Source organism: Salvia splendens, chromosome 1, assembly GCF_004379255.2.
Source record: "Salvia splendens isolate huo1 chromosome 1, SspV2, whole genome shotgun sequence".
Taxonomy (NCBI): Eukaryota; Viridiplantae; Streptophyta; class Magnoliopsida; order Lamiales; family Lamiaceae; genus Salvia; species Salvia splendens.
Window position 1 is genome coordinate 6,153,117 of NC_056032.1, and position 24,077 is coordinate 6,177,193.

Genomic DNA, 24,077 nt, shown 5'->3' on the forward strand with positions numbered 1-24,077 from the left:
AACAAGGTTTTCAAGTACGTATTTTGGGCTTTTGGTCCAGCTGTGGAGGCTTTTCAACTATGCAAACCAGTTTTAACCGCTGATGGAACTCATCTACGTGGACGATATCGAGGTAAAATTCTTATTGCCGTTGGATTTGATGCTAATAAGAAATGTTTGCCTATTGCATATGCCATTGTTGATGAGGAAACCATACAAAGTTGGAATTGGTTTATGGAACGTATTAGAATTCACGTAGCAGAGCATGAAATATGTGTAATATCTGATAGGCATGTGGGAATCATAGATGCAATTGAATTCTCCCATATGGAAAGAAGAACCCAATGTGGGGCATCACAAATTTTGCTTGGTACATGTTAGAAAAAATGTTTTGCAGAATCACAAAGGCATCATGGTAAAAAAACTTGTTTGGAAAATTGGTATTGCTACAAAGAAACGCAAGTTTAAGATCAGACGTCGTTTACTTCGAACCATCAACAACGAGGCTGTGCAATACCTTGATGCCGTGGAGTTAGAAAAATGGAGTTTGGCGTATGACAAACACAAAAGATGGGGTGAGATGACCACTAATATGGTGGAATCTTACAACAATGTGTTGAGAGGCGCAAGACAACTCCCAATTAAAGCTTGCATTGATCTGATATTTTGGAGGACAATAGAATGGTTTAATAAGCGGTCAATTGCATCAACACAGTGTGCCACACCACTTACCCCGTGGGCCCATGAAAAGGTGTGCAAAAATGAAGTAAAAGGTCAATTACATAATGTGAGAGTCCCAAACACAATTGCAGGGCTTTACGTGGTTCGAACAAAGCGTCGAATTGGTGGAAAGGGCGGTAATAAGTGGAAGGTAAAGTACTTGGAGTCGAACTGCAAATGTCAAAAGTGGCAGATGTGGAGACTTCCATGTTCACATGCAGCGGCAGTTGCGCGGTTTAGAAACGAGCCCATGCTGTCGCTTGTTGATAACGTATACCGCACACGTGTTTGGGTACACCAATATTCTACGGTGTTCAATCCAATCAGACACCAAGATTATTGGGCTGTGCCTGAATGGACTTTGCAATGTTCACGAGCCCAGTTAATGCCTAAAAGTCGAGGTCGATATCGTACTACTAGGATTCCTAATCAGATGGATGTCCATGAAGCTGACCAGCCACGCGCCCGACGCCGATGTAAACATTGCCGTCAACCAGGGCACGACAGACGCAACTGCCCGAATGCTTCTTCAAGGATGGATACTCAGTTGGTAGATGATGCCGCTGACGATTTTATGCCTCCACCTCCATCAAGATCTGCAGTTCGAGGTCGTCATTCTATCAGCCACACTGATGATGCCGATCACGATTTTATGCCTCCACCTCCACCAAGATCTGCAGTTCGAGGTCGGCATTCTGTCAGCCACACTGGTGGTACAGGCGACGACATTGGGATCAGTGATATCCCACATTCTCCACCTAGGTCTTCTGTGCGAGACGATTTTTTCGGGGTTGATTTAGAGAATGTCGTTGTGCAAGATACTCCTCCGTCTAGACTCTCCACCGCCAGAATCGGGAAGGGTATCCGTAGCTTCTTTACCCGGAGAAGGCGAGACAATTGAATGTGTAACAACTATTTAGTTGAATTGAACATTGTTCTGTTTATAATCGTAGCTATTTATTGAATTGAACATTGTAACGTTTTACTCGCCAAAATTTTCCCAGCCAAATTTTTTCCAAGGTAAAAACGCCATCTCCGTTGGCGTTTTCCAGTAAAAACGCCAACGACAATGGCGTGTTTATGCAGAATGTCCGCTACAACGTAGGAAAATTTGGCAAAATTTTTCCCAAGGTAAAAACGCCATCTCCGTTGGCGTTTTCCACACAAAACGCCAATAATGTTGGCGTCTTTTAAAACACGCCAACGACAGTGGCGTGTTTATGCAGAATGTCCGCTCCAACGTAGGAAAATTTGGCAAAATTTTTCCCAAGTGAAAAACGCCAATTGGAGTGGCGTTTTATACAAAATCTTAGTGACATAAAAAGGCCAACTGGGAATGGCGTGTTTGTTCCTATCGTCGACCAATAAGTAATATAAAGAGTTCAAAATATCAATATGAATACGTGTAAAAAGAGGATTTATCAAATTACTAATATAACGAGTTGAAATCAATGAAAAACCACCAATATCAATAGAATGTATCAAATTAGTTTAATCATCTCGCCGTTTCCGCATAAACAAACCCCGTATCCCCTTCCCAATTTTGGATGTAGATCTAGGGATCCTTGAGGGAGGAGTATCTTGAACAACAGCGTTCTCTAGATCCACCCCAAAAAAGTCATCTTGCACAGACGACCGTGGTGGAGAAGTGGGGACATCAGTGAGGCCAATGTCGTCGCCGGTACCACCGGTGTGGCTGACAGAATGACGGCCTCGAACTGCAGATCTAGGTGGAGGTGGTTCCACAAAATCGTCATCGGAGCGGTGTACGGGCTGAGATGACGACTCTCGGCAGGCGGTTTTCTTTTTGGTTCGTCGTTTTGCCTTTTGCCTTACGGGTACGTCCACGTCCATTGCAGAGCGCTGCAAAGGAAGGTAGTCCATCTGCTCAGCCTCCCCGGATATCCGCAGTCCTTCTTCAATCATCCTCGAAATGGTTCCCAAAGCCGGATGTTCTGTCGTATCTTGGCCACTTAGAAAGTGGCGCACGTTGTGAAGTGTCTCCACCTACAATTATCAAAGTTAAATACATATCATAATATGAATTTAAATAATTAACTAGGGTTTGGTTAAGTATGAATAATTTACCGCGAATCTATGAGAAGATGCCGTTTCGTGGAAGCCCTGTTCAGCATGCACGCCGGGTTTGGTTAAATACACCACAGTTATCTGCCGAAACCAATCCATATATTCTTCGGTTGCAACAGGCTCATCACTGTACTCCAGATCAGTCCACACCAAAAAGTGTCTGTTGTCCCACTCCTGTATATAATTGGCGTGCCAATCAACCCAATTTCGACCAGCTTTTCCACGGCGATCCTGTTTCGCAAAATCAGTACCGTGGAACCGGGGGAGTTGCGGGATATACGGTTGGACAATCCCAAATTGGCGCAACACTCGGTGTGGCAGGTGTGGCTCAGCCAGATTCCAGCAAATAAGCGTTGTTATCGACATCCATACAGGACGACCGACATCACAACTTTCCGGCAACTGCCGTTGGAGATAAGGCATCCAAATAAACTACATGTAACACAAATTTATTCAAATTAATTTCAATAAAAAACAACAAACAAAAAATAATTTATAAGTATATGAAGTACCTGGTTGGCATGCATCATGGAGAACTGATCTCGGAAATTTTCAATACAATGTCCGGGTGCTTTTACATATGACGCCGGACCATTCCATCTACAAAATATAAATTATGAGCGAATAACACGAAGATTGATGAACATAAAGCTTAAAAAATGAATTAGTGAACAACTTACGCGCTTGCACATGGTAGATAGTCTGTATGCACGGGATCTAGCATCCTCGGTCTAATATTTGGGATTCTCTCCCAAGCCCACAGCTGTAATAGAGTTAAGGCTCCCCCGACATCCGTCCTCTTAGCAATGGCAGCTTCACACAAATTGTGGTACAAGCAAGCAAGCGTCGCACCACCCCAGCTATAGGTAGAACACCGTTCTATATCCATGAAAAATTGCAAGTAGAAGAACGAAATTTTATTTCCGGTGGCATTCGGGATCATCAGACCACCAAGTAATAGCAGACAGTAGATACGAGCCCGCTGAGCATATATGTTGTGTTCGTGCTCATCATTCAGCTCAATCCTCAATTGACGCGATAAGCTTGTCTGCTTAAAAGCCATTTCCTCCAATATCCCGGTTGTGTCGGGGGGATGTAACCCGTCACAGCCTCTCCATCAACTTTCAGGCCCCATAAAACCTCCACGTTTTCCAATGTTACAGTCGCTTCACCGACTGGGAAGTGAAACGTGTGAGTCTCTGGCCTCCAACGTTCAATCAAAGCGGTGATCAGATGGTGGTCAATTTCCTTTGGCTGACCACACCTCAATAAACCGCCGAACCCCATCTGGTCCACTAGTGCCAGAACACGGTGATGTATGGGAACATTCCAAATTATTCCTTCATATCGTCGGCAGCGTACGTATTCGGATGGAACTCCTGCCCATATGTTATTAGAGACGTGTTGTCTCTGAAGATACAGTACAGAAGGATCCGCAGGACCACACGCAAGCCGACGAGCAGAAGTCGAAGATGATGCCATAATTTACCTACACGGCATTCATAATCCAAATTTAACATTTACCAAACATAAATCATTTCAATAATTACATACAATACACAAATTCACCTACACAACATTTCACATCCAAAATCATAACACAATTCATCTACACAAAATTGACAATTTCAATTACAAATTTGTCCAACCTAACAAATTCAATTTGTCCAATTTCAAATTGCCCAACCTAACAATATACATCAACCAAACCCACATAAACCAAATCAATTTGCCCAATTTTTTTGCTATAACAACCCTAGGGTTTAGGTTTATAATCAATTTTATATATAAATTCACTTAAATCCAAATAATCCAACATAATAATCAACACTAATGTCATTCAAACAATCCAAAATGCATAATATTTCAACTCAATTCACAACCCATTACAAACCCTAGCTAACTATCCAACAATTACTCTAATAATGTAAAAGATAAGCATATTAACCGAAGAAAATATATGAATCTGGGGAAGAATAGCACCGATTGATGAATGGAGGGCGAAATCACGGAGAGGAGGGCGAATTCGCGGAGATTGGCGCTGCTTGGAGAAAAATCGCAAAGTGTGAGGCTGCTGTGATGTTTTCGCGATTTGGGGGTGGAGGCTGCTGGTATATCAGTCTGTTCAAACACGCCACTCAAATTGGCGTTTTTCGGTTAAACACGCCGATGTTATTGGCGTCTTTGCTTTTAAACACGCCGATGTCATTGGCGTGTTTTACATAATACACGCCAACACCAATGGCGTGTTTTAACGTAATGATCATTGGAAAGAATACGCCCAAAATACTGCACAAGTATAAAACGCCAACTATGTTGGCGTTTTTGCGTAAAGACACGCCAATACTATTGGCGTTTTTACTTATAAACACGCCAACTTCATCGGCGTTTTTCCCATAAATGGAATTGATAATAAAATGGGGTACATTTACGTTATTTTAAAGGCCAAGTAGCCTATATACGCGATTTTCTCACTGATTGACAATATATGAGATTGGATTGTTTTAAATGGATACAAAGCAAACTAGTTATCTCCATTTTTACACCAAATGAAACTAATGAATGCATAATTCCAATCTGGATTCGTTGATTCCTAATTAGGATTATTAATGTAGCAAGAATTTAATAGAGAGTCAATTAGTTCAATTAAGAGTTTTGATACCTGCAGTCTACCAGAAGTGTGCTGAAACCAGAGTTGCTGAGAGGGCTTGATCCAGCCATAGCCAGGAATGGAGGGGACAGTAGAGTAATCGCCGCTGTCAAGCATGTACAGATTGAGAACCGATTTGTTCTCCATCCTAGAAAATTCCGCTCCATGGACCTCCAGATTGTAGTTCCCGAATCCATCGACGTGAGATCCGCCGGAATTCAGCTGCGACAGTGTGTTCTTCATCCCCACGATATGCGTCATCACACCTTCCCTCGACAGAGTCGACTCCTGGTCGTGATTCCCCAGCACCGCCGCCCAGGGGATGCCGGTGTTCACCGCAGGTCCAAACGCCTGGTTCATCGACTTCACTGCGTCGCTCGCATCGAATCCGAATATGTTATCCCCTGCGTCCAACAGCTAATTTCATCAATTCTCGGCAAATCAAAAGCAGCAAGGGTTAATTAACAAACTGACCGGTGAAGACGATGAGATTCGGCCGCTCAGCGAGGATCATGCGGCGGATGAAGGCGGTGGTGTTGAGATCGGAGCAGCTGGGGGCCTGGCGGGGGAGGACGTCCAGGCAGGCGGTCCGCTTGCCGTCGCCGAAGTGCATATCGGCCACCTGAAGAATTTTGAACTCGCCTTGTTTGGCGTTGAACTTGAGCTGCCGGCCTACTGCTGAGCTGCCCCTGCTCAGAAAAGCCATAACCACTAGCAACGCTAGAGCTCCCATTGCCTTCGGCGCAGCCATAGGAAGCAGTGGAGTGAGAGGAAATGGAACAAGTGCGAGAGATTTGGGGAAAAGCTTGTTAGCACTTGGCATATAAGAGCATCCATCCATGCTAGCTAAGAGCATGGATGCTAACTTAGAGCATGGAAGTGGGCTCGGACCAACTTTTATTCATTTTTACTCTATGCTCTTCTCCAAGAACACAACACTCACATTTATGCTCTTCCACAAGGACATGCTCAAGGGTTTCACTATTCTATTATTCAATTTAAATAAAAACATTTCCACAATATTAAAATGCATTAAAAATACCCGGAATACTATTAAAAATTACAAAAAAAAAATAAAAAATATATAATTAAAATCCTAAAAATTAAATTACATAATTAAAGTCCTAAAAATTAAAAATTACATAAATAAATTCTAAAAAATAAAAATTACATAATTAAAATCCTACAAATTAAAAATTACATAATTAAAAATACTCACGTGGAAGACTAGTCCTCTGGCCCTATCTCCAATATTTTTCGGAGACCTCGTATCATTGCCAAATGTGAATCAAATTGTTCGGGAGTCATCCGAGACCTATCGGCCAAATTGAGTTGAGCCAAAAGGATCCACAACGAGTTGGTGGGAGGTTAAGGTGGCACAAAGGGAGCGGGGGCGGATGGAGTCTCGGCGCGACGGCGGTTGGCCGTCGCCTTCTTCCTTCCTTGCGGCCGGCGTTAGGAACTGCTCGTGCCGGCATCGGGGCTACCCAAGTTAGCTCCGGCAAGCTGGCTAGCCACCTCATCGGAGCTGCCGTCAGATAGGGATAACGACCTCGACCGTTTGCTGGAGGAGGATGATAAGCCTCCCCTATACTTCGGATTTCTACGCACCTGCTGCCAAGCGCCGAGGTGCTTGAATGGTTTGTAATGCATGGAATGGTAGGTCGACATGGTGGTCGTGATGATGTCGACCTTGCTCATGCCGCTCCCCGCCAACCGCTGTTCCTGGAGGTAATACCCCTGGAACTTTTGGATTCCTTCGTTGGCTCTGAAGATGGCATTGCGCACCATACTCTCGTTGCGCTCGATGGTTCCCTGCGGTCGGTTGACATTGTATTAGCGAGAGACGCGCCACTAAAACCTCTTCCCGGTTTGGTTCATGCCGGTTTCCGGATCTTCGGATATTTAGAAATAAGCTTTGAACATCTTCTCCATCTCCGGCGGAGTGTACGCGGTGCGGACGTGAGCGTCGGTGGCATCTTGCTCGTCCACCGGATAAGGCCGGTAGTCACCCGGAATTTGAGAACCTTTGGATTGAGGAAGGGCCGAGAATTCCATATCCGGGTGAGGGAATGGTGTTGGGTTGAACCATTCGTGGTTCCATCCACGGGAGTCAGAGGGATAATCCCATGAGCCGAACATTTTTTTTGCAAGAGTGAAAAGAGAGCGAATTTAGATGATAATTGTATAGTGTGGTGTGAAATTTTTTGTGTGGAAATGAGGGTATTTATAGATGAAAAACGTGAATTTTGGGGGGAAAAATGAAAAATAAAGTAAAAGTGGGGAGAAAACAGATATAATTTATTGGGAAGTGGGAAAATATTTTTTTTATTTAAAAACATTTTTTAAATTAAATTCGAATTTAAAAAAAATAGAAAAAGCCAACGAAATTGCCGCTGGCCAATAGGAGGCTGCCACGTCGACCTGCTCAACTGCACGGACGTGCTCTTATTATCGAGCAGCGTCGTGCCGTCGGCGCAAGCATAGCGGCGGACACGAGTGTGTCGCGCCGTCGGCACGGACGCCGTCCTCCCCATCGAGCAGCTAGGGGTTGCTCTAAGAGAGGAGAGGAGGTGGGCACGCGATTGATGTGCCCCAACTGTCACGTTGCCCGTGATATTATTGTGAATTCATTAGGGTTTTTGCTGGGTTTTTTTCAACCGTTTTTCTATAAATTCTAGTTTTTTTTTCTCTAAATATTTATCCAAGGATAAAGTGTGAGAACCGCTTGTGTGATTCCAATTCAAACAGCGGTCCAATTCAACAATAGATGCCGAGTTTGTGCATTTTTTGTCCAATATTTCAAGAGATTGTCTACTTACTGCTCACTAGTAATACTTTTAAAAGATATTTTCCACAGTAAGGAGTGGATGGTGTGTGCCTGTGTGGGTCCATCTATCTTATCAACCTTGAGAAACACTAAAATGCGGGTGGCCATATGATAGGGACCTCGATTCCCAAACCCAAACGAACAACTAAGCCATAGCCGACATCTTTTATTGTTAGTTTATTATTTATTTCTTTGTCTAGCTATAATATTTTTGGGACACAAATCTTGCTCCTCAAGCAAGATATTTACTGTATTTTAGCATAGGATTTATATAAATCTTTTCATGTTTTTTTCTTGATTCTTTCCCAAATCGTAGAGTCGAATCAAGCAGGGTCCGGACTCTATAAATACTAGAGTCCATTAGAGAGTCAAAATTATTGAGAAATAAAGTTAATTACTTATTCTCATTCTGATTCTGGCGAAAATCATTGAGAAATCGTCCCCTAGCACTTCAACTAGGGTTTATCTTCATTTTGTTCTCGTTACAAGCATGTGTGCTCAATCAAGATAGAACTAGGTTCTATCAAATTGGTGCTTCCATTGACTACTCTTCTCCCTCAACACTCAACAACCATGGCATTAGGTTCGATGGATTTGGAGCCCCAACCTCCGCTGAAGTACTATAGCCACCACGCTTTGGCGCGGCACCAAGAATCAATGCTTAAGAAGCTGGAAACTCTAGCTTTTGGTGGACACGTGACCGAGGAAAGACACAAGGAACCGCCAGACATGGTTATGGAGATATCCCCGCATGGATCCGCCACGTTTCACAGGTATTGATGCTTCTAATTGGATTATCAAGATCCAGAGCTACTTCAATCACACTTATACTCTGGAATCTGATCGTCTCTATCTTGTCACATTGTTATTTGACCCACCGGCATCCGATTGGGCGACATATTGGAAGGAAAACAACACGGGCAAAAGCCGGGAAGAGTTTTTAATAGCGGTCAAGCATCGGTTTGATCCAATTTTTTGTGAAGATTACGTTAGCATTGTCTCGGGCAACAAGAACATGATCGAACCACTCGATCCACCTCTTTTCCACTCAGACACATGAGGATGGCTGACAAGCGTGGTTCCCATGGCCTTACCTCGCCATCGTTTCGATCCTCCTCGCGAATGCCGCCGAGTGGATTCGTGATATACAGTTGTACTACAACCTCTACTACACACCTCTATCCGATCGGCTATACCTGACTAAATACTTGTTCGATCACCCGGCGTCGACATGGATGGATCACTGGACGGATAGCAATGCCGAAAAGGGTTGGGATGATTTTCTATTGGCAGTCAAACGACAATTTGAACCCGATGATGACTACGACGGGCATGTTCGGAAGCTTCATACCTCAACTTCGGATTTTCCCACTTTCTCAGAAGCTCCGTCTCCAACAACTTCCTCGGCTGCCACCGCCACTTGTGATGAAAAGGAATTTGTTGCTCAAATTTTGACTGAAGAATCTAGCAACAGTGTCGCTAAGACCATCAGCAGTGGGGTGCCCTAAGGCGCGCCCTATGGCGCGCCACGTCAGCATTTTTATCCTCCTTCTTCTCCACCTGCAGTGGGGCGCCCTAAGGCGCGCCCTAAGGGCGCCCTATGGCGCGCCACATCATCAATTTTGTAATATTTACAAAATACATACGAATTAAAAAAAAAAAACTAAAATACATTTAAAATACGAATTTTAAAAACTTCATTCATTTAATAAAAATTAATACATTACAATGCGAAATAATAAAAAATGCAAACTCAGCGACGGCGGTTACGAGCCCATACTTCTTCAATCATGTCGCTCATGAGCTGCGCATGCTCCTGTTGGTTGCGCATTGAGGCCTGCCTAGATAAAACCTCATCGAAACCTAACGGTAACCCTCTACCGGGTGTCTCGGTTGATGTGCCGGCAGAGCTAGATGCACGGTCGTCGTCATTCCAATCGGTGATGCTTCCGCCTTCACTCTCGACTATCATGTTGTGCATGATTATGCACGCATATATGACATCGGCATTGACTTCCTTGTACCAGAAACGAGCCGGCCCTTTCACAATTGCCCACCGTGATTGGAGCACCCCAAATGCCCGCTCTACATCCTTCCGCGCTGCCTCTTGCTTTTGCGCAAATAAAACCCTCTTCTCACCAATCGGGCAGCTGACCGTCTTTAGGAAAACTGGCCACCGTGGGTAGATGCCGTCGGCCAAGTAGTACCCCATATGGTATTGGCGTCTGTTGGCAGTGAACTCTATGGCCGGGCCGTTGCCGTTACATTGGTCGGTGAAGAGGGTGGACGAGTTGAGGACGTTGATGTCGTTGTTCGACCCGGCTACGCCGAAGTAAGCATGCCAGATCCAAAGCCGATAGTCAGTGACGGCTTCGAGGATCATCGTCGGGTGGCTGCCCTTGTATCCACTTGTGAATTGGCCTCTCCACGCCGTCGGACAGTTCTTCCACTGCCAGTGCATACAGTCGATGCTCCCGAGCATCCCAGGAAACCCGTGCGCCCTCTCGTGCATCTGCATCAGACCCTGGCAATCAGTGGCTGTCGGCTTGCGCAAATATGTGTCGCCATAGGCCACTACTATCCCCCGACAAAAGTACTTCAGACACTCGCGGCCTGTAGTCTCCCCACAGTGGAGGTACTTGTCAAAAAGGTCCGCCGTGGTGCCGTATGCCAACTGACGAATAGCAGTCGTGCACTTTTGCAATGGTGTAAGGCCGGATTTCCCGATGCTGTCCTCCCGAAACATGAAGTATTCTTCACGTGAAGACAGTGTACGAACAATGCTGAGAAAAAAGGTACCTCGACATTCAAAACCGGCGGCGGAACACAGTCGGGCCCCAACGTGGTTGATCGGCAAAATAGTCTTCAACCAGACGCCTGTGAGCTTCCTCGTGGTTGCGTCGGACATACGTCCTATGTCGAATAGGACGATGGACTTGCTCAGCCGCCGCTGCAGCCGCCGCCTTCTCGCGCTGCATTTGCGAATAGCATGCCGCCATGGCCTCTTCAACGGCTGCATCTAATGCTTCGTCAATCGAACGACCGGAATCAGACGAACTAGAACTATTGGTGTCTTCGCCGGGATTCATTTCCGTTGGATGTTGAGAGAGAATATGTTGAGAGATAGTCGATATGTTCGTATGTACAACTGAATGAGAAACGAGATTTATATAAAAAATGAAACCGCGTGCCATCGTCCGCGTGCCATCGTCCGCGGCTTTCACAATGGGGCGGACGATGTCGCGGACGATGGCCATCGTCCGCGGTTTAAGTCGCGCCCGAAGCATAGGCCGCGACTATCGTCTGCGGCCTATGCCACACACCCACAGTGGGGGCAAACGATGAATGGCGCGGACGATGCGCGCCATCGGGCGTGCCATCGTCCGCCCATTGCGGATGGCCTAATGAGATTGGGTCGGAGTACAACGGACTTGTGTCTACTCCTTTTTCTACAATTAACAACCCTATAGTTGCTCACCATTCCAGTGTTGAAGTTAGTGAATCGGTTTTTGCTGATGAAGAGAGCATACCAAATTCATTCACTTTTGTTTATACAACTATTTGTGATGAGAATTTTGGACCAAATAACACGGATGATGATGAAGCTGGAGACAATGTTGTCAATATTGCAGTTGTTTGTGAGCAGCCAATGAAGGAAATAGATGGTGTTGATTCCTTCTTTTACATTGATAGTTCAAAGTCATTTTATGAATTGGATCATTTGGGCGTTACCAAGCTACAGCTCCCGAATTATGTAGTGGATGATGGTATCTTGCAGGGTGAGGCCCTATATATTCGACAGGTTTCGAATGATGCAACGAGCTTCCTTGATCTACACGGGGATGCTCGCACAATACCACCGGGCAATCCACTTCCTAGCCAAGCCTTGACGTATGGCCTCTCCGAAACTGAGGTTAATAGAATCAGCCAGAGTTTTTGGGGATTCAAAACATATGTAGGAGTTATTGATGGGCTCTTCTCTCATTCCCAACTTCTTCTTCACCATGACCATTTTTGGTGCTTGCTGATCCAACCAATCACTAGCCAAGAGGGTACAAGAGATTAAGTTGAAAACAGAGATACATTTGGATATTCTGCAGCAATCGTTGCGTTAGAGGGAAGACGTTGAGAGGTCATGTGACGGTTCGTGTAGCCCCAATCGTAGCTTCTAAATATGCAGTTGGGATCACTGTGGTTGAATTTGAAGATGTTGATTATCACAACAACTATGAATTGAGCAGGAACCCTGAACCCACCTTTATTTCAATTGTCACACCCCTACCAACCCTTTTGTCGTATATTCTTATAATTATATAAATATGAAATTTTTAAGCAAATAACCTAAATGTAAAATCCGTAAAACACCAATATAAGATGAACTCAGAAATCAACATTTATCTATTACATATTTCAAAATATTTTGAACTGTATTGAGACTCTCTCACCACTCTATATGTTATACATTGGTCTACATGCAAAATGACGAGGAAGAGAAGGTTGTTATAATGCGTCAACCGCCAACTCTGATAACACGTGGAGTTTCTAAAACTCATATCAACCAAAACATCAATGATATCTTTGCTTGAAAAATATTAGTGGTTTATATGAGCCACAACTCAGAAAGGAATGACCTACTTCAAATTCTTAATGGATTTCTTGAGCTTCTTGTTGATCGGCCACGCAATGTTAGCACTGATAATGTGATCTTCATGTGTGGATGTTTCCCCTCGACTAGAACTCTTGAACCGACTCCCCGATCAACAAGATACTCAAGAGGTCATTGATAATGTGATCTATGGTGGATGTTTCCCCTCAGACTATAGAGTGGAAGTATTTGATATTGAACTTTTAATTTGATAGAACTGAAAGACAAAAGATGTCATTGCCTTTGCCCTTTATGAACATAGAGAAACAAAGAAATCAAAAGGAATTACAAATTGAAATAAAATATGTTGGTCTATATATATTGGACAGGTGAAATTTAAAAACCCTAATGATTCATTATATGGCAACTCGTGTGAGAGCTATTTATACGTGTTACAAGATACATTAATTACCAACACAAGAGTTTAACGAAATTCGAACTTATTATTAATTCGCAATCGGTATTTACCAATCATCATAAGTAAACTTTAATTGAAGCATAAGCACACTTGATAGGAACAAAAGCAAGAAAGAGAATAATACTAATCTTAAAATCAAACGTCGGAAAGAATGAACATAAACTGAAACTCATGAAAACCTAAACAAAAACATAAATATTCTAACCTCAAAAAGAAAAAGCAACATAAAAGAACATAATCTAAACTCCTGAAAACCTACTCTTGCGAGCAGCGTCATCGTCTTCGTCGACGAATCTCTTCCAGTACGGATGCGTCTTCCAAACCTCAGCAATATCCTCAATCGGAATCCCCTTCGTCTCCGGCAAGAAATAGTAGATGAAAAGCGCCATGACGAAGACGAAGCCGGAGAAGAATATAAAAAGCCCAAATTTCATGACGCACAGCATTCTGAGGAAGCATTGAGCAATGATGAACGTGAAAATCATATTCACCGACACATTCACGCTCTGCCCCGCCGATCTCACCTCCAGCGGCAGTATCTCCCCGGGGACCAGCCACCCCAGCGGGCCCCACGACCACGCGAATCCCGCCACGTACACGCATATCGCAAACACGACTATGCCCGCGTACCACACCGGCAGCTCCCCGGGGTTGCCGGAGACGCCGAATTTGACGCCAATGCAGATCGCGACGATGATCTGGCAAATGAACATCTGAATCGCACCTTCTAGAAACCAGAAGCGTCGGCCTAATCGGTCTACGGTGCAAATTGAGACTAATGTGGCGACGCAATTGACGCCTCCGGAGATTAGGGCGGAGGCGAGGGAGGCGTTGCTGCCGAATCCGATGGTTTTGAATAGGACCGGAGCGTAGAACATGATGACGTTCATTCCGGTGAATTGCTGGAAGAAGGGGATTAAAACGACCATCGCTAGCTGCGGACGGTACTTGCGGCGGAGGAGATTCGACCACGGCTTCTGCACATTCTTCGCCGCCTCGCTCGCCAAACGGATGTCGTTGAACTCATCCTCCACGTCGTCGACTCCGCGGAATTTCCTCAACTGCTCCTTCCCTTCTGGGAGCTTACCTCTCTCGATTAGAGAATTAGGGGTATCGGGGAGGCAGAGCGATCCGATTAGAAAAATTAAGGCGGGGATTCCGGCGCATCCGAGGCTCACGCGCCACCCTTCTCCATTACTCATCTTCGCAGAGAAGAAATTGATCAAATTAGCAGCTAAAATCCCCACCGTGATCATGAGCTGGAAGAGCATATTCAGCTTGCCGCGGTGCTTCGCCGGAGCCACCTCGCAGAGGTAAACCGGAGCGGATTGGTTAGCGAAGCCGATGCCGACACCGAGGAGGATCCGGCCGATGATGAGCATAGCAACGTTGTGGGCGAAGCCGTTGACGGCGGCGCCGGCTAAGAAGACCAATCCGCCGAAAACCATCGAGGGTTTTCTACCGAACTTTCGAGTAATGAAAGAGGCGAAAAGCGATGCCACAAGCGCGGCCAAATAGAGTGAGGATGTGAATAGTGTGAGCATGGCGTCGTCGAACTTGCAGTACTGGTTGGTGCCACCGGAGTTGAGTTCCTCGCGGCGGTAGACGTGGGGGAAGAATTTTTGGAGGAAGGGAGCCATGGAGGTGACTCCGCCGGAGATACCGATGTCGTAGCCGAAGATGAGGCCGCCGCAGCCGGCCATGATGCAGGTGATCACCATGCGCCACGTCATCTTGCCGGGGTAATCCTTCCGTTCGCCGCCGCCGCCAGTAATGAATCCTGCCGCCATCTTTCAATATTTTTTTTTGTTTGTTTGAGATTAATTGATGATTGATTAATGAATGATGCAAACCCTTATTTATAAAGCTCCATATCGTATATGATTACATACGAGATAGGAGTAAATCTCTACTTATTATTCTAGCTTATCTGTTTAATTATTTGAGTTGATTTAGGTAGTGATTCTTCTCTAACCAATCTATCCACTTATTCACAATTAATAAAAATTCGAACAAATTATAATCCCTAACTTATCCACTTATCCATTTAATTTGATTGTAATATATTTGTTCCAAAGGATAACTAACATCCAATAAAATATCAAAATCATACTATTAATTTATGATTTTATCCCTTAATCCGTTTTTCTTTAGATACCCAAATTCCATGAAATATCTTACTTACCTAGATTATCTAAATTCAGTTATGACGTTATTATCAAATTATAGATATGCTATGGACAAAATATAGCTAGGGTTTGAAGAAGGATCAAATGATCACAACCTTTGTCATTACTGGCGACACACCGAGAGATGGGCCCTTCCCAAAAGTTGTTTTTTCTTTTTTTCAAAATTTTCAAAATTTTTGTATTCTACTATTGATTCATATTTTTTCAAGCATTTTTCTTCAATTTCAATTCTTTCATTTTAGATTTATTTTATAAGTATTAATTAGGCTTCATTGTATCGAAAATGGGTTTGAAATATTTTTTAATAAATAAGTATTTATTTACAAATTTTATGATTTAATTCTTGGCAGGAGTGATTATTTCATTATTAATTATGACTAGGCTATATAACTTTGCATAATAGGAGTAATTATTTAAATCGTAAAATTTGGTTAAATTTGAGTCACACATAAAGTTTGAAAATGCAATATTAAATCATGAAATTTCAATTACTGTGAATTGTAACAAGACTATGTTATTTCTGTGATATCACTACTAGAAAATTGGCTTCTCATTACACTTTTTTAGTCACACTTTATAGAAGGTGCCAGCATAGATATACCCTCTATACATTAGCTTTTCACTACACGTATATCATATAGTGTTACTGCACCTCAAAATAAATGCCATATAAAAACTCATTTCATGGCACTTCTATTTGTGACAATTTTAAAATGCATACAATCCTTAACGAATAAAAGGAAATTAGAAACGTATACACACCGCGACACACGCACACCCACAACCCTCCGCCGACGTCACCGCGCCTTCGGCGACCGGTATCTTCCACCGAACAACGTGGAAGCCCTTCATTCTCTCCTATTTTTCAACACCTCTATCCCCATCCATACCCACATATACATTCATCTGCAACTGCTATCCGGCCGATTCTGCCGCCGCCGTCGCTGGATTCCGGCATCGCTTGGATAGTCTTGTCTATCCTCTATGTAAGTAACCTTCCACACCTCTTATTCATCCAATTTCCGATTCAAATTGAATTTAGGGTTTGTGTTAAATTTCTCCCCCAATTCGAATTTAAGTAAAAATAGTTGGAAATCCCACATGTGTTCCTTGGATTTTATGAGTGAAGCAGCAGTTGTGAAGAAATGTTTGTGTTTGTGCAGTCGTGCTTTAAAAGTTCTTGGTGCTATTGTTTTTTTCTTTTTTCAAATTTGGAGTTGTTTCTCACCGTTACTGTGGAATCATGTAGCTAAGTAGGCTGTATTTGCTTTGTTTTCGTTTGCAGGATATGAAACACATGAGAGCATGCTATGATGGATTACTTTTTGCTGCAGCAAATAATGCTTATGGTACTAAATTTTCTTATGTTTGTTTGCTAGTTAATTCACATTCTCTTTTGGGATCGGAAAAGCTGGATTTTTTTATAGGTAGTGGTTTATCGTACTCTGGATTATCTTGCTTGGTAGTTTTTCATGTTTTGGTTTTGAATTCTTAAAGCTATATTTTTATATGTTAGTTTGCTAGTTAATTCACATTTTTTTAAACACACATGGATGCATTTGGAAGTAGAAGTGAACTGATTGAACTGATACAACCATATGAACATATGATGGAATATTTTGGACATGACTGAACATGTCAACTACACAACTCAAAAGTCGGCAAGATAAACGTATGCCCAATTATCATGGATAACTCACGAATACATTAATGTATTTCCTTGTGCACCACTGACTTGCAAATGTCTCTATTGGGTGGATTTTTCCTGCATCTTGATGGGTGACAGGTTTATAATGCAATAACTGCACATAACTTAAGTACATTTCAGTAAATACATTCTTTGTTTCCTTCTTACAAAACTATCCATTCAGTTTCATTTTAACTAAACTTATTATGTATGTATAGAAATTAAACTATTTGCTGTTAGATTTCATAATGTACAATGATTAAAAGTTCAAAGAACAAGAATTAAGGGTCCAATTGAAGATTGCAGATTTGCAGTAATGATGAAAGATTTATCGTGCTTTGAATTATCTTGCTTGGTAAATTTCATATTTTGGTTTTGAGTACTGATGTTTGTTTGCTATTAGTTAACATTTTCTTAAACACGCATGGATGCATTTGGAACTTCTCTTTGGTGATTATCTTAACAGATTCTTCATGCCGCCAATATATTCGCTGCAGGAAACAACTACTAAAATATTGTACTAGACCTTTTCTAATTTGTTTAGTTCAAAATACGCAGGCAGGCAGTCGCCCTTCCCATATAATGTTGGCTCAAAATTTCCAATTAATGCTCATGTTTGTTCTTCTTTTAAATATGCAGAAGCTCCTAGATGAAATAATGGAGCATATACACAAAGTTGTGGGCAAAGTCATGAAAAATTGAGGTAGTACAATTGCATTATTCTTGTTTTAACTTGGTGCTAAAATGGTTACATATTTTCAACTTCGCCGAGTGATAATCTACCACTGTCATGATTCCTGCCAAAATTGAGGTAGTATAATTGCATTATTCTTGGAATTGTTGGGTACACACTATTTAGATCTACAGAATCTGTAAATTAGTGTTTGTGAGCAGATTTAGTTGAAGGATTAGTCGAAAAGGAGATGACAGGCTGTTAGGATCAAAATCCATTTGAGGAAGAAGAAGTTAATCCATTTGTTGTAAGTGTTTCCTCTTCATCTGGTATCAATCATTCAATGTTTGGTGGAATTAGAGTTTTTTTGCTTTTAATTGTTTGGGGTTTTAGTTCTGTGTACTCTTGAAATGAAGAATTTGAATTTAAAGATAGAGGTTTTTGAGGATGATCTGACTTAGGCTGACTATGTGTCCTAACTAGTAATTTGAGAGCTTCCAGCTGAGATGTCGACGGCGGGAGGAGCTTGGAGTTCTGGCTGAAGAGGAGGTCTCCACTAGCGGCGAGGGGTGGCCTTCGTTGAAAAGAGAAGATTGAAGATCCAAGGAGGAAACGCAGTGATTAGCATTATATAATGTTTACTACTAGTAATATTTGTGTAGTTTAAGTAAAAGATTACCAATACTTATGTTTAGTTTTTGTTTAAACATTATATTTTGGTGTAGGATGATTTGATACTTTGGATATTAATATTTGCTATTTTATTTGAGTGAGTATTAAATTTTGTCGTATGATTAATAGTAATTTAATGAATTTTGTACATTGAAAGTCAAAATGTAAATTGTAAGTATTCAAAGAATTAAAATATAAATTATAGAAATATGTAGGTGGAAACAGTAAATTAAAAAATATGCAGGGGAAATCGTAATAATAAATATTTATTGGGGTATATTGTAAATTTTCGTCCAAAAGTTTACGTAGTTTAAGAAAACATATTGTGGCACTTTCCAGTGACTTTACACGTATCGTTTCATGGCACTTTTTGAGTGTAATAATACAAGTCCTATCTTTACACTTGATCTATCATTACATCTACCGTCTTGACATTTGCCTTAGGTGCCACTATACATGAAGTGTAACGTTAATGAATCTTTGGTGGCATTTTGAAGTGCCATAAAAAGCCAATTTTCTAGTAGTGTATTCAAAACAAATGCTGTTTCATTGAAATAAAATTTTCCCCTTTTTTTCTTATTTTCATGAACTGATGTTTTTTGAGCTTCACTAAAAAGCCATCATTTTGTACATAGAACAATAAAAAAAAATCAAATTTGATTGAACTAATCTAAATTTGATCAAATTTCTTGATTCAAATGATTGTACTTATAAGCTTTATCACTAAGTTTATAATGACTGTCATGTCATCAAAGTCCTTGAAATTTTTAGATTGTATTTATAAGCTTTAAAGTATATAATGAATACTATCAAACTCATTGAAATTTTCAGAACACAGATGTGGTAGATAAATACAGTCGCGTCGGTGGTACATTACTTATTTTGAATAAGACACAAATAAGGAAATAAAGCACATTGATTATATGTCCAACAAGGGAGTTATTCTCACGATATTCAATTCTGTCAATGGCTGAGCTCCACTTCTTATACCTTAGCTACCACCACTCCCTCATGCATTGGGACATATTCCTACTTATACATATACAGTACTTGTGAATTAGGTAATTAAGATCCAAAAATAACATAAATGTAAAATAAAATTCACCTCGAGTTTTCGGAGGAGTTCTTGCGCGGTTGAAGCGGAAACAATGATCTGGCGGTGATATGGCTCGATGAATCCATCGTCGACGGCCTTATCCATGAAACTCAGCAGAGTGTCGTAGTAGCCTTGTACATTTAATAAACCCACCTGCAACACATTTAATAAACACACTTTAAACTTTTTGTAAAGTTTTTATTTTGGATATCAGCTTTAAATCTATTTATAAATTATTGATTCAACCAATCAAGATTTGTGTGGACGGTCATGAACATAGCTCGATGACATACATATGTGGTGCTACCAGACATTGACCAAAGCAACGTCACATTTTAGACAGGGAAACGACGTTGTAGTATACACTAAATGAAAGAATGAGATGCAAAGAAGAAAAAACGAGAAATGAGATAGAAGAAAATACAATTAATTAAATTATTTAATTTAGTACTAGTACATTACAATCTTGTTTCGCTGCCTATAATGTGGTCTTATTTTAGTTGACGTGTCTAATAGTACCAGTCATCGATACTGAAATCTTGATTCAAAACCAAAATTTGGCAAAAACTTTATTATGAATTCACACGTTTAGGAGGTTGAGAAACCTAAAATGTACGGACTGACATACATGCATGGTAGTGGGAATATTGAAAGATAAATTTAATATACGTACAGGCTTGTGGTGAATCCCAAGCTGAGCCCAAGTAATCACTTCCATTAATTCTTCCATTGTGCCATAACCCCCTGATTTAATCATAATTTGTGTTTGATTAATTGATTTTGAATAAAACAATTAATTACTACTCCATACTGTGTGAAACTTGGAGGAAATTAAGGTTGCCTGGAAGAGCTATGAAACAGTCAGATTGTCGGAACATTTCTGCTTTTCTGTCGTGCATGTTTGCAACCCGACAAACTTCTCCTACAGTTTCTCCAATTATCTGTTCCATTACATGCACAAATCGATAAGAAGAGATACTGCTGCTAATTCCCCCGGTAAAAGATGTTGTATAACCAATCATATAGAGTGTTAATTATAAATATATCCCAATTAATGTGTTCATTTTGGACCTAATTAACTTCTTCATGCTGCAATGCAAATGTATATAGTTTAAGAGAATAAATCACAAAAATTACCTCTTTGGACATTAACACTGTGGGGATGACTCTGAGGAGAGAAATAGATTAGGACAAGAAACAATTGAAGTGTCATAAGTTGAATAGATAGAGAAGTGAAGTACCCTAAAACATGTCGCCCGCCGGCATGCACCTCCTTCGAGATCACCCCCATCAGCCCAACACTGCCCCCTCCATACACAAGATCTATTTTTCTTGAAACCTAAACACACTCAAAATAATGCGTATATTTTTCCTTAGTACTAGGATGTGAATTAACCTATTCTATTTTAATCATAAAACTGAGATAAGAAAATGAGTGTTTGTGTGGAATATATACCAATTCTTGGCCCAACTGTAGAGCAGCATCTCTATAGCAATCCTTGTTGCCTGTGCTGCTTCCACAGAATACAGAAACCCTATTAAATCTTGATTCACTTCCCTTCTTCTCTTCCATCTTTACTCTTTAAATTAACTCTGTGTAGTGTTGGATAAGCTTAGGATGATCCTTTTTGGGATATATAATGGAGGATACAACATTATGCAATTAAGTGTCATGACTAGGTAGCAAGTACTCCCTCCGTCCCCATTATGTATCCCGGCTTTTCATTTTGGATGTCCCTTATTAATTGTCCCACTTTGTTTTTACTATTTTTTTGTAATAGACCACACATTTCACTAACTCACTCCATTCACATTTTACGGTAAAACTACTAATAATATACTCCCTCTTTCCCAAGGTAGAATTGGGGCATTTCTTTTGAACACGAGATTTAAGAAATTGATAGGTTAAAGGTTAAAGTGAAAAGATTAAAGTAAGAGAAATAATAAAGTAAGATAAATGAATAGAGAGTAGAGTACAAGAGAAGTTAAAGGTTTTGCTAAAAAAAGAAATGACTCAACTACCTTAGGACAACTCAAAAAGAATATGACTCAACTATCTTGTAATTCAGGGAGCATGGGCGGATCTACATGTACTCAGAGGGCAATTGCCCCATCTCATATTTTCCATCTCATGTATATATATACCTACTCTAATTTATTTCTTTTAATCTTCTACTAAATGCCCTTCCTCAAAATTTTAAAATTCCTCCATATGTAAATTTGCCCCCCTTTCCTATAAATTACTAGCTCCACCCCTGCAGGGAGTAATATAAAGGTCTGATATTTTTAAGTAACGATGAATATAACATATACAGTACTTAACTATTTTAGCTAATTCTTAATATTCTCATCTACTGTACTGAAAGATGGACTCTTGGGAAACTTTGGCTTGGCAAGTTTTATTATGTCCCAATTAATCACCGGTTTCATGAATATAAATCAAATTAATTTTGACTCTTTTTGCGCTATCTTCCTGACTTCATTTATTCGTACGTGTTGTGCATATTCATCAAATTTAGGTCTGCCATAAAAAAATCATTAAATTTAGGCCTACAATTGTTTTACTCAGGTAAAATTGTTCACATTTACTGTTGATCACAATATACATCAAATTAATTTTTTGACTCTTTTTTGCGCTATTTTCATTTTTTATGTATATACATCAAGTTTAGGTCTGCCATAAAAACCATTAAATTTAGACCTACAAGTTTTACTCATGTAAATTTTTTTCACATTTACTGTTGAAAATATATATTCATCAACTTATAGTGATATTTCAGTGACATTAAATAGTAAAACAACTGTACACAACTGTCTCCATTAATGGAATTCTATACTACTACTAAACTTTTACAATTCACTAGAATAATCACGACTACTCAGCTTATGTCGTTCTTATTAAAACGGTCTCCGTCATAAAAAAATAATCATATTTTTCTATTCTAAATTGTTTATTAAAGTTAATGTTTATTTATTTAAAATTTTTCTCTCAAGTCCCTTTTTCTATGTCTCACTTTCTTACTGTATTAATTTTATACATTAAAATTCACATTGTTTACTTTAAAAATATTTTTCATAAAAAATGTAATAGTATTATTATTTATAAATATCATCAAAATTTAAGAAAATTTAAGGAATCACTGTAATATAACTTAGAATTTTTCATCTGACTTCTACTCAATTTTATAATTATAACTAGATTTAATCGTACTTTTCAATTTTTAGCAATTGTCACGTAATAAACTAGTACTAATTAATATGACAATAGCAAATATAATGTGACAACAAAATAACGTCATTCAATTTGATTGTTAATTAAATAACATCAATTTATTTGAAACACTGTAGTCTTGTTTACATATCATATTTGATTTTTCTATATCAATTTCAATTTTAAGCATTACGGTACAAAAGGGAAAAAAAAGTTGGTGATATTATTTACTCCAAAAATTAAACAAAATTATGGGATAAACGAAAAATTATCAAAACATCCAAAAAGTTGGAGTACAATGTTATTGGATAAACAAAAAAATATCAAAAAATAATAATTAATTAAATGATAACTTTTTATTGGGAAATTTTAGTGTGCACCCCAAGTGGGTGGCAATTATAACTGTTCACCGGGTATCATAACTCGAGTTTGTACCTACACTTATTTGGTTTGCAAGTTGACAACATAATTATAATCCGAGGACCACGATTCGCAAATGCATTCTAAATATCTCCAAATTTAATAGTACTATAAAGAAGAAATAAAATAAATTATACATTGCACTATAACAATCAAGTTATAGATCTTATTGTAAATTTGTAATGACAATGAAGTGCAGCTCGTCCATCCAACAAGTAATTATAGTGCATTTTCCAATATAATCCTACCAATATAGAATCCTCTATCTCAAGCTTAAATTTATTAACTATTCAGATGTTTATTAAATTATAAACTTTTTTCAGAAAATATAATATACAAACAAAGAAGGTTAGTTCAATGTTTAATAGTGTATAATTTTTTCTCTTTAATGGAATAAGTCTATTTTATATAATAGGAGTAATATTTTAATCATTTTTTTCTATCTCTCATATTTTACTAAGTTATTAAAGTCTGTGTTATTCACTAGTATAAATTTTTTTGGCAGATGGAGTATATACTGAATACAGATTCTATTTAATATTTATTTCAATGATATTAATTTTAGAAACGGAATGATGAAAAACAGAAAATACTGTGTTCTAAGTACTGAGAAATATTATTATTCATTGAAAAAATAGTCAAGCGGGGATAGCTCAGTTGGGAGAGCGTCAGACTGAAGATCTGAAGGTCACGTGTTCGATCCACGTTCACCGCATTTTTTATTTCTTATTTTTTATTTCATTTTCTACAGTATTAATTTTTTCATGTTTTAATTTTTCATATCATTAGTGGTAGGATA

General features: G+C 40.0%; 4 protein-coding genes and 1 non-coding gene across 10 annotated transcripts; 1 reads left to right on the forward strand and 4 right to left on the reverse strand.

Annotated features, from left to right (window-relative positions):
- Nucleotides 1-2,095: 2,095 nt before the first annotated feature.
- Nucleotides 2,096-3,355, reverse strand: LOC121810298. Its single transcript, XM_042211099.1, has 3 exons — nucleotides 3,300-3,355; nucleotides 2,788-3,219; nucleotides 2,096-2,706 (listed from the first exon to the last, which is right to left on the reverse strand). Exons 1-3 carry the CDS (start codon nucleotides 3,315-3,317, stop codon nucleotides 2,191-2,193), a joined length of 966 nt encoding a protein of 321 aa, XP_042067033.1. The 5' UTR covers nucleotides 3,318-3,355; the 3' UTR covers nucleotides 2,096-2,190.
- Nucleotides 3,356-3,359: 4 nt separating this feature from the next.
- Nucleotides 3,360-6,284, reverse strand: LOC121810274 (probable inactive purple acid phosphatase 29). Of its 6 annotated transcripts, XR_006052433.1 has the most exons (5): nucleotides 5,912-6,284; nucleotides 5,450-5,841; nucleotides 4,771-4,908; nucleotides 3,468-4,276; nucleotides 3,360-3,387 (listed from the first exon to the last, which is right to left on the reverse strand). XR_006052433.1 is itself a non-coding variant. In XM_042211055.1 (4 exons), the coding sequence occupies exons 1-4, from the start codon at nucleotides 6,276-6,278 to the stop codon at nucleotides 4,181-4,183; spliced, it is 993 nt and encodes a 330-aa protein (XP_042066989.1). In that variant the 5' UTR covers nucleotides 6,279-6,284; the 3' UTR covers nucleotides 3,394-4,180. The 6 variants fall into 6 exon arrangements, 5 of the variants coding, with proteins under 5 accessions (XP_042066989.1, XP_042067007.1, XP_042066999.1 ...); XM_042211055.1 differs by lacking the exon at nucleotides 3,360-3,387 and having other exon boundaries at nucleotides 3,394-4,276; XM_042211073.1 differs by lacking the exon at nucleotides 3,360-3,387 and having other exon boundaries at nucleotides 3,395-4,276; nucleotides 4,736-4,828.
- Nucleotides 6,285-13,423: 7,139 nt separating this feature from the next.
- LOC121794852 (sugar carrier protein C-like) lies at nucleotides 13,424-15,140 on the reverse strand. Its single transcript, XM_042193215.1, has one exon. It carries the CDS (start codon nucleotides 15,118-15,120, stop codon nucleotides 13,570-13,572), a length of 1,551 nt encoding a protein of 516 aa, XP_042049149.1. The 5' UTR covers nucleotides 15,121-15,140; the 3' UTR covers nucleotides 13,424-13,569.
- A 4,395-nt stretch (nucleotides 15,141-19,535) lies between these two features.
- LOC121790756 (probable cytokinin riboside 5'-monophosphate phosphoribohydrolase LOGL3) lies at nucleotides 19,536-21,220 on the reverse strand. The gene is made up of 7 exons (XM_042190022.1): nucleotides 21,104-21,220; nucleotides 20,889-20,986; nucleotides 20,785-20,815; nucleotides 20,489-20,588; nucleotides 20,321-20,391; nucleotides 19,657-19,800; nucleotides 19,536-19,580 (listed from the first exon to the last, which is right to left on the reverse strand). The coding sequence occupies exons 1-7, from the start codon at nucleotides 21,218-21,220 to the stop codon at nucleotides 19,536-19,538; spliced, it is 606 nt and encodes a 201-aa protein (XP_042045956.1).
- Nucleotides 21,221-23,920: 2,700 nt separating this feature from the next.
- Nucleotides 23,921-23,993, forward strand: TRNAF-GAA. The gene has a single exon. It is a non-coding gene; the product is annotated as a tRNA-Phe (tRNA).
- Nucleotides 23,994-24,077: the final 84 nt, after the last annotated feature.

Bases quoted from the DNA above. Each gene is read 5' to 3' on its own strand.
- LOC121810298 (XM_042211099.1), bottom strand. The intron at 2,707-2,787 runs GTAAATTATTCA...TGATAATTGTAG, and splicing joins CATCTTCTCATAGATTCGCG to GTGGAGACACTTCACAACGT.
- LOC121810274 (XM_042211055.1), bottom strand. From the start codon at position 6,278: ATGGATGGATGCTCTTATATGCCAAGTGCTAACAAGCTTTTCCCCAAA. The intron at 4,909-5,449 runs GTATCAAAACTC...GTGTTTGAACAG, and splicing joins ACACTTCTGGTAGACTGCAG to ACTGATATACCAGCAGCCTC. The intron at 4,277-4,770 runs GTGCTATTCTTC...AATGCCGTGTAG, and splicing joins CGCCCTCCATTCATCAATCG to GTAAATTATGGCATCATCTT.
- LOC121794852 (XM_042193215.1), bottom strand. From the start codon at position 15,120: ATGGCGGCAGGATTCATTACTGGCGGCGGCGGCGAACGGAAGGATTAC.
- LOC121790756 (XM_042190022.1), bottom strand. From the start codon at position 21,220: ATGGAAGAGAAGAAGGGAAGTGAATCAAGATTTAATAGGGTTTCTGTA. The intron at 20,589-20,784 runs GTAATTTTTGTG...GTAATGGAACAG, and splicing joins CAGTGTTAATGTCCAAAGAG to ATAATTGGAGAAACTGTAGG. The intron at 19,801-20,320 runs GTACGTATATTA...AATGTGTTGCAG, and splicing joins TTGGGATTCACCACAAGCCT to GTGGGTTTATTAAATGTACA.